The following is a 13,889-nucleotide window of genomic DNA, read 5'->3' as shown; positions in this document are numbered from 1 at the left end:
TTGTGAATTTGCAGAGGAGTTAGTTACTCTTTTACCTGCAATCTACAATATATCCTTCAAACAAAAAACTGTACTCTGTCACTGAAGAAAAGCACATCACACCTGTCAAGAAAAGTATCAGAAATAATCCAAAAAACTACCATCCAATCTCCTTGACATCCATTTGTTGTTGAATCTTAGAACATATTCTGAACACAAACATAATGAGGTCTCTTGGACAGAATGACCTCCTCCATGACAACCAGCATAGGTTTCAAAAATGCACTTTTCTTACATGACATCCCAAATGGCATGGCTCGAGGCAGTAAAGTAGATGCAGTATTTCCTAATTTCCGAAAACCATATGTTTCAGTACCATATTTACACTCATTATCAAAAGTATGATCCTATTGGGAATCAAGTTAAATTTATGACTGGCTTTAGGATTTTTTGGTAGAGAGGATGCAGTATGTTCTCTTCAATGAGAAGTCTTCTACAGATGCAGAAATAACTTTGGATGTGCCCAGTGGAAGTGTGTAAGGACCCTTTGCTCATGTTGTATATCAGTGACCTCACAGACAATATTAAAAGCAACCTCATACTTTTTGCAGATGATGCAGTTATCTATAATGAAGCACTACCTAAAAAAAAGCTGTGCAAATATTCAGTCAGGTCTTTATGAGATTTAAAAGTGGTCCAAACACTGGCATCCTGCTTTAAATGTTCAGAAATGTAAAACTATACACCTCACAAAACATAAAAAGTAACACCCTATTACTACAGTATCAACAAGTCACAGTTGGAATTACTCAAATCATATAAATACCTGGATGTAACGCATTGTAGGGATATGAAATGGAACAATTACATATGCTCAGTTGTAAGTAAAATAGGTGGAGACAGACCCTGGTTTATTGGTAAAATACTAGGGAAATGCAATTAGTCTACAAAGGAGATTAGTTACAAATCATCTGATGGGATATCCTAGAATACTGCTCAAGTGTGTGGGAATCTTTAAGAGACAGGAGTTACAGGGGATATCGAATGTACACACTGAAGGGCAACATGAATGGTCACAGGTTAGTTCGACCCATGGGAGTGTCACAAAGATGTTGACGAAACTCAAGTGGCAGACACCTGAAAATGATGCAAACTATCCCGAGACAGCCCACTTACGAAGTTTCAATAACCAGTTTTAAATTTTAAGATAATTCTATGAATGTACTTCAACCCCTTATGTATCACTCTCATAGGGATCATGAGGACAACAGATTAATTACAGCACACATAGGGGCATTGAAGCAGTCATTCTTCTCACACTTCATACAGAAATGGAATGGGAAGAAGCCCTAACAACTGGTACAATGGGAAGTACCCTTTGCCATGCACATCAGAGTGGTTCACAGACTAAGGATGTAGACATAGGGCAGAAAATTGGAAATATCCACAAATTTGAAAAATCACTGAGATTACATTTCATTTGTTGCTTCCTACTTAAAGTATCTAGATTGTTCAGAAGAACATTCATAGTAAATTTAGTTTCCATTCTGAGAGCTTTTTTTAATTGCATGTACAATACTTTTTTTAAATATGCAGCTCTGTTAGGCACTTAGTTGTGAATTGCAGAGTAGTCATGTAGATGAAGATGTAGCTACTAAAATGCAGTTTAATATCATAATTTAATAAACCATGCTCTTTTTAAAGTAGCATTTTTGATAGATGGTATTTCAGGAGCATACAACTATTGCTTTAATTGCTGTCATGTCAGCCACTTGCACAGAGAAATACACAAAGCAGAGTGATAGGAATCACCATTCTGGGTTGGGTAAATTAGTTGTCTACATCATGAGTATTTGAACAAGGGCTGCTGTTCAAGAATGCCAATTATGATTTTTGAATGAAAAATATTGCATAAAACTACATTTCTGTGACTAAAAAAATGAGATACTGGCAAAAGTAACGCTGTAAGGATGGGTTGTGAGGCTTAGTAGGGTAGCTCAGTTATCAGAGCAATTGCTCGCAAAAGGCAAAGGTCCTGGGTTCAAATCCCAGTCCGGCACACAGTTTTAATTTGCCAGATAATTTAATTTCCATGACTCTTGACACTTTGCAGCACTGTAGTTCTCCACCCAGTTTCTGTGTTTTATTTCCATGAAATGTGTACCATGATGAAGTGGAAAACATTGTTAACAAATTGAATACCCCATGGATAGTGATGGATGCTTCAACACTGGGCCAAGCCAGGCTAGCATTAGACATGAGGCTCTGCTGTGACCAATGGTAGCCTTGTGGCAGCCAACACATTAAAGTGATGGAACTACCCAGCAAGTAGCTGTAACCCTTGGCATGTACATGAGGCTTGTGTGCAAGAGTATGTTAGGAGATAATGCTCTTTCATTTTCCACACAAATCAGTTACAGTTCACTCTCCTGAGCAAGTCATGTGGCACCCAAGTTAAAAACACTACACTTGTATTTGGAAGCAGCAGGGTTGAAATTCCCTTTCAACCATCCTGATTTAAGAGATTTATGTAAATAATTTCAAATGGTACAAGGGGGTTAGCTTCTTGCACATTCTATATTTCCCCACCTGGAGTTTGCAGTACTTTGTGCTCTCTGGCACATATTTCCATTACTGCTGGTACAGAAACTACTGAAAAGTGCTGAATATTGTTTTTCCTTCTGGTGTAGCAAGTGACTGTATGTTAGGATAATCATAGAGATGTGTGGAAAACATATCTGAATGCTTGTGAAACAACCATTCAATACAATATTTTTTCTAGCTGCATTTCAACCTTCAAAGTGTACAACTGTTACTTTAATGTTAAATTATTTTTTTAATCCACCATCACAATTTTATGTGAAGTTCAGCCAGTATGTGTGCAAGTGTGTGTGTGTGTGTGTGTGTGTGTGTGTGTGTGTGTGTGTGTGAGAGAGAGAGAGAGAGAGAGAGAGAGAGAGAGAGAGAGAGAGAGAGAGAGTGAGAGAGAGAGATTTGAGCAATTCCAAAAAATGTAGAGAAATCATTTAGAAAGTAAATCAAAATGAGAAGGTGGGTGAGGGGGAGGGAGTAGCAACCTCTTCAGTAGTTGCAGAGGCATCATTCTGGATGACTGAATCATCTGTCCTTGTAGCATTAGCCAACATGGCCATGCTATGTTGGCACTGTGGACATCTGAAATCAAGAGGAAGCTAAAGTTGCTATATTTGTTGAGATTAATTGTGATGGCATGTTTTTGGATCAAATATTCCCAAGGTACGACAGTCTTCCGTTTGGACTCTGGGCATCATGATGATGATGGTAGCTGATAAAACACATCTGGAGGGGCTTCTCAGGTTTAATTGATTAGTGGTGTACTTATGGACATTTAGCCAAGCTTTCAATTCCTTTCTTTTGCATGAAATTCCAACAAAACACCTGGTCATCCTCTTCAGATGCTGCGAGCTGTGCTGTTAAGCACACTTGCTGTCTGTACTCACTGCCTGGAGACCAGGTATAGTGGGGACTAGTAATGTACTGTGGCAGAAAGAGCAGGACTTCTGGTCAGTTGAGTACAGGGTTATCAACTGAAGATCAAACAACGTTAACTCATGAGTAGAACTAGTATTAAAATCAGGAATGGAGTTGGGCTACTACAAATAGCATAATGAACACATTACTGTAGTCAAGACAGACACAACACCAACTCCCACCACAGTAGTGAACATTTGTGTGGCTGCTGGTTCCACAGATGAAATAACATATGATGAGACACAAGAAATTATTCAGATCATTAAGGCAGACGAAAATTAAATTGTTACGGGAGGCTGGAATTCAATAGTGGAAAAGGAAAAATAGTAGCAGAACATGGAATTAGGGGAAAAATTAGAAAGGAGGTTGTCTGGTAGAATTTTGCACAGAGCACAATTCAATCATTGTTAACATGTGTTTCAAGAAACATGGAATAACACTGTAAGTGTGGAAGAGACCTAGAGACACCAGAAAGTTCCAGATAGATTTTATAATGATATGACAGAGATTACTAAACTAGATTTTAAACTGCAAAAATTTTTCAGTGGTAGATGCTTGTAGTCTGGCCATAATTTATTGGTTATGAACTACAACTTATATGTTGTTTTCTTTTGTCCCACAATAAGAGTGGGTAAGGTTTCAAATTGAAGAGCAAGTTTTACTTTCAATAGCAAATGCAACATGAACTGTTACACAATATAAATTTGCAAACCAGCTACAAAAAGTCCCGCTAGCAATGGCACCAAAGATTTCTTTTTAGTAGAAGCATGGATTCTAATTTTTAATTTCCCACACACTAAAGCTGAAAAAATTATAGGAAGGTAGGAAATGAAGAAGATAGGACCTGGATAAATTGAAATAACCACTAGTTATTGAGAGTTTCAAATGGAGCATTGGACAACTTGCAAAAATATGTAATGTGATGGCTTGTGCAAATATAACAAGCTGATTATCTGTAAGGAGCACACTTTTAGAGTTGCTATGCATTAGTTTGCTGTGTTTTCTTAGCCTCACTTTAGAATATTATGGAAAATGAACCATCACTTAAAACAATGTAGAAAAGTGCTACAAATACAAGGATAGATGCTTGACCAGCACAGTATCAAGTGGACACATTTGCAGCAACTTACTGGCATAGTATCATTAAAATGTTTACATGACATTTGCAAGAAGTATACCATTCTTTTCTTTCTATTTATATGTAGGAAGACATTTTCTGGACCTAATGAAGAACTTGGCAACTCAATAAATTAGCAATAACCCAGTTAATAGTATTATTAACATGAATAATATTTAAGTGATTTGTACACTTTGATGTTGAGCGCTAATGGCTCATTGTGTGATGTGAATAAATTAATGATATAAGATTGGAAACATTATACATTGTGATTCGTTCCAGTACACACAGGTATCATTTTTTATTTTAATTGGCAAAAAAAGAAAATATAAAAATGGAGCAAATAAAACAGTCAAAAGAGAATACAGATGCCTAAAAATACATTCCAAAGGAGGTGTAAAGTGACAAAGCACAAATAGTTAGAGGATTTGATTTGATTTATTTCGTGTTTCATAGGTCCAACTGTGTTGGATACACAAGGACGTGGAACGAGCCAGTTTTTTACAAATACAATCTGATAATCTTATAGCATATACAGAAATTTGAGTAAATAATTATATAAAAATTTGTACAGTAAATTCGTTGGGCAGCAATACAGAAAAAGAAAATACATATTTTCTTAGAATCATTAAAACACTACAGAAAACAGATACGGAGCACACACAGATACAGAGCTCAGGCTAAATAAAATTCTTAGTGGCATTATGTCAACTTGTATTATATAATATTAAAATATTACTATTTATTTACTTAAAAATTCATCTAGACTGTAAAAAGCTTTTTCTAGCAGAAATATTTTTAGTGCTTTCTTAAACTCACTCTTGTTATGAATCTTTGTCTTTATTTTGGGAGGAAGAGCATTGAAGAGTTTTGCTCCAGTGTAGTGGACACCCTTTTGTGCCAAGCTCAAATTTCTGAGTTCACTGTGTATGTCATTCTTCCTCCATGTGTTATGCTCATGATAATTACTGTTTGGTTGAAATATATCTATATTTTTACAAACAAAACACATGAGAGAAAAAATATATTTGCATGTAGTTGTGCATATTTTAAGATTACAAAAACTATTTCTACAAGAGCCTCTTGGGCGTAATCCACATATAATTCTTAAAGCTCGCTTCTGTGCAATGAACACTTTCCTTGCTAATGGCTGGTTGCCCCAAAAAATAATTCCGTACTCAATGAGACAATGAAAATAGCCATAATATGCCACTTTTGCAGTGTAAGGTTCAACACATGTAGTGACAACCCGTAAAGCATAGGTAGCAGAGCTAAGCCTCTTACAGAGATCAATAATATGTGAAGACCAGTTCATTTTCTTGTCAATGTCCACTCCAAGAAATTTTGTTGTTTCCGTTCTAACTATTGGTTGATTACCACATGTCACACTTATCTCTCTCTCTTTTTCTGTTTTTGTACAGAATTGACTAAAGCTGGTCTTACTGGAATTTAATGAGAGACCATTCACCTTGAACCAATTAACCATATCTGAGAGTATGTGATTAATGAATTCCTCAAGATTGTTGTCTGTTCTACTGCTCATAAAAATTGTGGTATCATCAGCAAATAATGTAAATTTACACAGCAGGCTTGTACATGATGGTAGATCATTTATAAAAATCAGGAATAATAGTGGCCCAAGAATTGAGCCCTGGGCAACTCCACATGTAATGGAACTCCATTCAGAATCTGAGGAAGTGTCATATACTCCACCCGAGCTATTCAACACAACTTTTTGTTTTCTGTCTTGGAGGTACGACTGTTGCCAATTGCCTGCAACACCACTTATTCCTGCTAATTTTGCTTTTTGCAAGAGAATCTGGTGATCAACACAGTCAAACGCTTTGGATAAATCACAGAAGACACCAAGTGCTAGCATTTTTTCATTAAGGGTTTCTAGGACTTCATTTGCAAGTGCGTAGACTGCGTCTTCTGTTGAATGGCCCTTTTGAAAGCCAAATTGGCTCTTGCTGAGAACTCCATTCTTCATGAGATGATCAGTAATTCTTACATGTATTAGCTTTTCTAGAATTTTGGAGAAAGCTGTCAGCAAAGAGATAGGTCGATAGTTAGTTAGTTCAGCTTTATCGCCCTTTTTGTACAGGGGCTTCACAATGGCATACTTAAGTCTACTGGGAACAACACCTTTCTGAAGAGAAGCATTGCAAATATGACAGAGAATGTCCCTTATCCACACACAAGAATATTTCAATAAATTACTAGATATATTATCAACCCCTGCAGAATTCGTACTTTTTAGAGTCATGATGATTGTTTGAATTTCTTCTACAGTGATAGGATTAAGGTGCATTTCTGAAATTGTGTTTGAATATACAGCTTGACAAAGAGTTACAGCTTCATTAACATCGGGCTTGCAACCAGTCTGTTGAGTTACTGATAGGAAGTGTTTATTAAAAATCTCAGCCACCGTTTTGGGGTTATCTACTAGGATACCTTCATATCTGATATTATTTATATCTTCTTTACTTGTTGTATCTCTTCCTGTTTCTTTTTTTACAATGCTCCAAATTGCTTTTATTTTATTATTAGAATTATCTATTTTCTTCTCATAATAAAGGGCTTTTGATTTCTGTATTAGTTTCTTCAAAATTTTACAGTATATTCTATAGTGTTCCCATTTTTCTACATCTTTACAGAATCTTATTGCAGCATAAGTTTCCCTTTTGGTTTTACATGACTGTTTTATACCCTTTGTAATCCAAGGCTTGCTTACAGAATTGGAAGCACTGTTTCTGACCCATTTCTTGGGAAATATTTCTTCAAAAAGAGCACAGAATTCATTTATAAAACAGTTAAATTTAGTATCAACATCATCATGGCTATAAACTAAAGACCAATCCATTTGCTGCAACCTGTGGTTGAAAGTTCCTTTCACCTCTTCATTAATTACTCTTATGAATTTCCATCAAGGAAATTCTTTTTTGAACAGAATAACGTCATAAATAGTGAGAATTTGTCCATCATGATCTGAAAGCCCACTTATAACCTACCTGAAAATATAATTCTGATGTCTATTTACATCTAAAAAAATGTTGTCTATCATAGTTTGGCACTCGGATGTAATTCTTGTTGGGAAGTTTATTACTGATGTTAGATTGTGTAAGGTCATCACAATCTCAAAGTCTATTTTATTCTTATTTTCTGTCAAAAAGTTTATATTGAAATCACCTAATACTACAATATCCTTCGCTTTTGAAAGTAACCATGACGGAAGGAGTTACATTGAATGCAGAGAAGTTTTTATGTCACCTGAAGGAGCCCTGTAGACAGCCAACACTATTATTGGGTAGAATTTAGTTGTTATTTCTGTGGCACATGCCTCAAATTGTTGTTCCACACAATATTTCTTATCTATAGCTTTGTATGCTACACTATCCTTAACATAAATTGCTACTCCACCTTTATCTTTACTTTCCCTACAGTAGTATGTTACTAAAGTATAACTTACTATAGATGGCAAGGCGCATTTATCAGTAACATAGTGCTCAGTTAAGCACAAAATCTGTGCATTATTTATACTGTCCTTTTCACTAATGTTAATAAGGAGTTGATCTGTTTTGTTTAAGAGGCCCCTTATATTTTGATGAAAGAAAGAGATGCCTTCCTCTTGCTTTTTCATTCTATTAGTGCTGTTACCTGACTGAGAATCCATTGGAGTCTGCCTTGAGACAGGAGAGAGGAGACACCTGACACTACCTACTGTTGTCCCTTCTTTTTCTTCAGGCCCACACATAAAAAATTGTTGAGATGAGAAGGAGGCTCAGCATTTCTTCTGTCCAACAGCCTTCTATTTGTTGTTGTTGATGGTGGTGCTGTTTCTGACACTTCAAATGTTGGTTCTACCACTACTGCTGTGTTTCCTTGTGAACTTGGAGTCTTCTCGTTTTTGTTATTTTCGTCTAAAATAATACTTGGCTGATGAGGAACAGTAGTTCTTTTGTTGTTGAAATCGATGTCCACTGTTCTTTCTGTTAAAATTTGGTCTTTTTTTACATGTTTTGCTGCTGCTGATGAAGTCTCTAATGAATTTTTTTGAAGCGTTTTCGTTATGGAGTCAGGCGATGGCAATGCAATTATCGTTTTGGTTTTGAATTTATTTTGGTGGTTTTTTATTACCCTGGTTATCAGGCTTGTCAGATATTCTTTCCCCAAGCCATTCAGGTGAAGTCCGTGTTGCGTGTGGAATCTACGTCCAATACTGCTTATATCAACGCATTTCACGTTTTTAAAATGTCTGCAGATTTTTGCAAACTGACTGTTGGCACTTTCTATTTCCCTGTTAACACATGACCATCTTACAAGATCATAGCGATGCGGAATATTGACAAGTATTACGTTAGTGTGAGTGAGGTTCCTCAGACACTGTTTAAGATCGCGTGTTGCACTCGCTGTTTCATTTTTGTAGACATCGTTTGCGCCTCCCATAAGTACAACGAAGTCTTTATCATGCAGATTTTTTGCCTCTGCAGATTCGGTCATTTTTTTAATTTCGCAAAGCTGTACAAACATGCATGACCATGGGAAAGATAGATACCACATAAAGTACAATTAAGGAAAACCTTAGGCAGCAGCTTTATATGAATATTACAAGTTCAGATGGCAAGCTGCTACTAAGCAAAGAAGGGAAGGGTGAAAAGAATATGGAAGGGCCATACAAAGGAAATATAACTGATGATAATATTGTGGAAAGAGAAGAGAAAGAAGATAAAGATGAGGTGGGAGTAATCCAACAGAACACTGAAAGGCATACTTGATCCAAGGCACTGGAGTAGATGACATTCTTTCAGAATTAGTAACATATTTGGGAGAACCAGTCATGACAAAACTATTCCAACTGGCATACCAAAACTTCTATTTACTATGCAACTGGTATGCAAGGCACATGAGACTTACTAAATACCCTCAGACATTCAAGAAGAATGTAATATTTTTGCTCCAAAGAAGGAAAGTGCTGACTGGTGTGAATATTACTGAACCCTCTCTTTAACATGTCTTGGTCATAAAATATTAACACGAATGCAAGGTACATGAGACTTACTAAACACCCTCAGACATTCAAGAAGAATGTAATATTTTTGCTCCAAAGAAGGAAAGTGCTGACTGGTGTGAATATTACTGAACCCTCTCTTTAACATGTCTTGGTCATAAAATATTAACACAACTCATTTACAGAAAGAAAGATTGGTAGAAGCTCCCCTCAGGTAAGATCAGTTCGGTTCCCACAGATACATAACAGTCAAAAATGACCCTGTAACTTACATTAGAAGATAGACTGAAGAAAAGCAGACCTACAGTTCTAGCATTTGTAGATTAAAAAAAGCTTTTGACAATGTTGAGTGGAATAAACTACTTGAAATTCTGAAGGTAGGTGAGAAATTACAGGGAGTGAAAGATTGTTAACAACTTGCTCAGAAAACAGACTGCAGTTACTAGAGTTAATGGCCATGAAAGGGAAGCTGTAGTTAAGAAGGGAGTGTGATAGGATTGTAGCATACTATGCCCCATGTAAAGGAAAGCATGGAACACTGGAAAAAAATTAAAACTCTGAAGTTTGCTGATGATATTGTAATTCATCAAATGACTAGGAAGATCAGTTGAGTGGAATGGATGGTGATTTGAGAAGAGGTAATGAAATGAGTAACAGCAATAGTAACAAAGGGTAATAGAGTACTGTTAATTAAATCATGTGATGCTGTGTGAATTATAGTAAGAAGAGAGACACTAAAATTAGTAAATGAGTTTTTACACAATACATTTAACAGACATGCCAACAGTCACAATAGGGCAACAAAGTGACACTGTGAATAGTCAGAGCCAAGAGGATATAAAACACAGACGGGCAATAACAAGAAAAATGTTTCTGAAAAAGAAAAATATTTTAATATCTAATATAAAATTACATGCTATGAAGCTCTTTCTGATAATATCTACTTGGAATGTAGCCTTGTGCAGTAAAGAAATATGGACAAGAAGAGAATGCAGCTTTTGAAATGCAGTGATACAATAAAATAAGACAAGATGGGTAGATCCAATAATTAATTAAGGGATGCTAAATCAGATTTAGGAGATAAGAAATTTAGGGCACAACTTGAATAAAAGAAGGGATTGGTTGATAGGACACATCCTGAGGCATCAATGAATTCCACAAATTGAGGGAAGTTTGAAAGGGTAAAAATTGTAGAGGAAGACAAAGGCTTGAGTAAAGTAAGCCGGTTCAAGTGGATGTAGGTTGTTTTAAATATGGGTAGATGAAGAGGCTTACACAGTGCTGATTAGAGCTGAGAGCTGCATCATATCAGGCTTCAGACTACAACCACACCATCATCCCTTTTCATCTCTTTCATAGAATGCTCACATGAAAATGCCTTCACCTTCTGAATTATACTCTGTTGGCCATCTGCATGAACTGCTTTGTATGTTGTGCTCCTAACCTGAAACTGGCATGTACCACAATTAATTGGGCCAAACATTTTCCATTTTTCAGTGTACAAAGGCATTTTTCATGCATCAGTACTACTACTGTTCATTGTGTGTGTAGCAATCAGAGGTACACGTAAATTGATGGCATTTGTATCCTATAGTGACATGGTTGTTCTTGAATATTATGGCAGCTCCCTTGTTGGTTTGCTGCTTGGCAGCCCTTATATCTGCTATTACGATGTATGTCATCAATATGCAGACTCTGGAAGTAGTGATTTTTCCTTAATTTAGAACTTGCAGTACACCCTGGACACAGTGACACATGAAAAGGCCAGTGCCTTCTAACACTATCTAGATTTAATCAAATGTGTCGATGTTTCATTTTTATGTCATACACTTAACTGACCTTGCAAGAGCCACTACACTGGACCTGAAGGCGACCGTCATAATGCTGACTGTCCCTCCCTCCCCTTTTTGCCACTTACCCAGTACTGCAGCTATCTATAACTGCATTATTCATGAGTGTAAGTTCTCAATCAGTTAATTAAAAAAGATTGGAAAGGGCTTTAGGTACAAGTGGAGAATATGTGTACCCTTAAGACAAGAAAGAAATGCTAAAAAAAATCACACTTAGGAGTTTATATCTTTCAAATACTTTATTGTACTGACAAAACACAATCACAAAGAGAACATCTTCACATCACGGCATTAACAGGTTTTTGTTATTGAAAAATGAATATCATCTTTTTTACACACTGTCGGCTCTTGTGCCACCTTTCTCAATACTGTCTGTTAATTAAGTAACCAAACTGTGTTTCTTACATAGGTAACACTCAAGCTCAGCCACGTCTGGGCCACCGCATTCAACTCCTCTTCCCACTGCTAATTGCTGTCGCAGCACGTTTAGGTGCCCTGCTACCAATGGCTGGCAGCATCCTCACAGGTGTTGCACTTATGGTGGTGTTTGCAAAGGTATCACTCATTGTCAGTACAGTGACACTCTTAGTATCTTCATTATCAGCCTTCCAGAGAGAAGAACACTATGTTGTATCAATACGACAAGAAGGTCCATACCATTTGCTAAATTCACAGTGAGTGGATACTTCCCTTTTTAACATTAAGACTGAAAAAGTAACAAAGTGTGTAAGTACTTAAAATGAGTGTAAATATATGCGAAAAATGGATTATAAATTTACTTCGGTTTTGGAGGATAATTTGTATCTATTTCATTGATGTAAGTCAGTAGAGGATCCTTTGTTCTTATTACCTCAGTGTTATGCTTAAGATAAAATTGTATTAAATATTGGGGGTAACTGTTTTTATTCCCATCAACTAAATGCATTAATTTTCCTAAATTTGTGTGTTATTGATATATTCCTTTGTATCTTGACTTCACTCTGTCCGTCTTAACAACTGCCTTTAATAGCCCACTCAATCACCCTTCTTCCTTTTGTTTCCCCACAATTTCCATATTTCTCTGTGCATGCATTATTTTATGTGATTTCTCTACGATCTCTTGAAGATGAAAAGGAACCAAAACAAGGTACAAACAATTGTGAGAATGTCAGGAAAATACCAATACCTAAAGGTACACAATAATCTTACTGCACAAGGCAACAGTGAAACTAGCAGCTGTGAAGGTCATTTCAGTCCTTTCAGTGACCAATACCACACCGGACTGGAATAACTGAACCACATCCTTCATCATGGCTTTAATTATCTATTATCATGCCTTGAAATGAGGGACTTCCTATCGAAGATCTATCCCACTCCTCCTCAAGTGGTGTCCCATTGCTACCCAACCTCCACAGCATCCCTGTCCATCTGTATGTCACTCCCAACACCAACCTCTTGTCACAGGGACCATATCTCTGTGGAAGACCCAGCTTCACGACCTGCCCAATTCACCCACCGAGTGCTTTCTATTCCAATCCTGCCAGAGGCTTATCCTACCCAGTCAGAGGCCTGGTCACCTGTGAAAGCAGCTATGTCAATACCACCTGTGCTGCCATCATTGCAGAGCTTTTTATACTGGTACAACTTCTAACCAGCTTCTACCAGGATGAATGGTACCACCAAACTGTGGCCAACGGCAAAGTAGACCAGCCTGTGGCACAACGTACAGCTGAAGGTATCAAGCTTGATTCCAATCAATGGCTGCTTCACAACTCGGGCCATCTGGACCCTCCCCTCCACCACCAGCTTTTTCTGAACTGTGCAGGTGGGTGTTATCCTTAAAACACATTCTCCTCTTCTGAAATCGTCCCAGCCTCAACCTCCAGTTACCTACTGTCCCCACACTCTCCATCCGACAGTTTCTGACCTTTAAGTTCTACCCCATTCTCCCAATTTACATCCACTCAACCCTCATTGTCCTCTGCTCTCTGCCAACACACCCACAGGTCTTTTCTTTTCCCCTTCACTATTGCTCCCCCCCCCCCCCTCCCCTTTTCCACAGAATCCCAACATTTCACCCGACAGCCTTACCCACTTACCACCTAGTCCCTGGGTGATCCACCAGGCACTGCTGACTCCTTTCCACCCACCCATCCCTTGCTATCCCTCGCCTTTCCCCACCCTACTCCGGATTGCTGCTAGTGTTCAGCACGACATCACTGCATTCTGGCCAGAATGGTCAGAAATAGTGGTCATGTGTGCATGGGTGTGCTTTCTTGTGTGAATGTGTGTGTTCTTTTCTGAAGAAGGCTTTGGCCGAAAGCTCAATGTGCAACAGTCTTTTCATTGTATCGTCTGCAACTCATCGTGTCATCTTTAAGGTAGGTAGCAATGTGTCTTTTTCATAGTACTGTTGATATTCCAACCTAGATTTTCCATCCTCTGA

General features: G+C 37.5%; 1 protein-coding gene across 2 annotated transcripts in view; it reads left to right on the top strand.

Moving 5' to 3' along the window:
- Window positions 1-12,248, top strand: part of LOC126475018 (uncharacterized) — a 41,817-nt gene extending 29,569 nt beyond the window's left edge. Inside the window, exon 4 of one of the 2 annotated variants that reach the window (XR_007586641.1) lies at window positions 11,874-11,906. Coding sequence is in view for 1 of the 2 variants with exons in the window: in XM_050102557.1 (XP_049958514.1) it covers window positions 11,874-12,142 (269 nt within the window). In the remaining variant the exon portion in view is untranslated. Of the gene's footprint in view, window positions 1-11,873 lie in introns of both variants that reach the window. The other variant, XM_050102557.1, reaches the window with a different exon arrangement.
- The last annotated feature ends 1,641 nt before the right edge of the window (window positions 12,249-13,889 follow it).

The sequence above is a fragment of the Schistocerca serialis genome, chromosome 4 (genome assembly GCF_023864345.2).
Source record: "Schistocerca serialis cubense isolate TAMUIC-IGC-003099 chromosome 4, iqSchSeri2.2, whole genome shotgun sequence".
NCBI classification, from domain to species: Eukaryota; Metazoa; Arthropoda; class Insecta; order Orthoptera; family Acrididae; genus Schistocerca; species Schistocerca serialis.
This window is presented reverse-complemented; position numbering and strand designations above follow the sequence as displayed.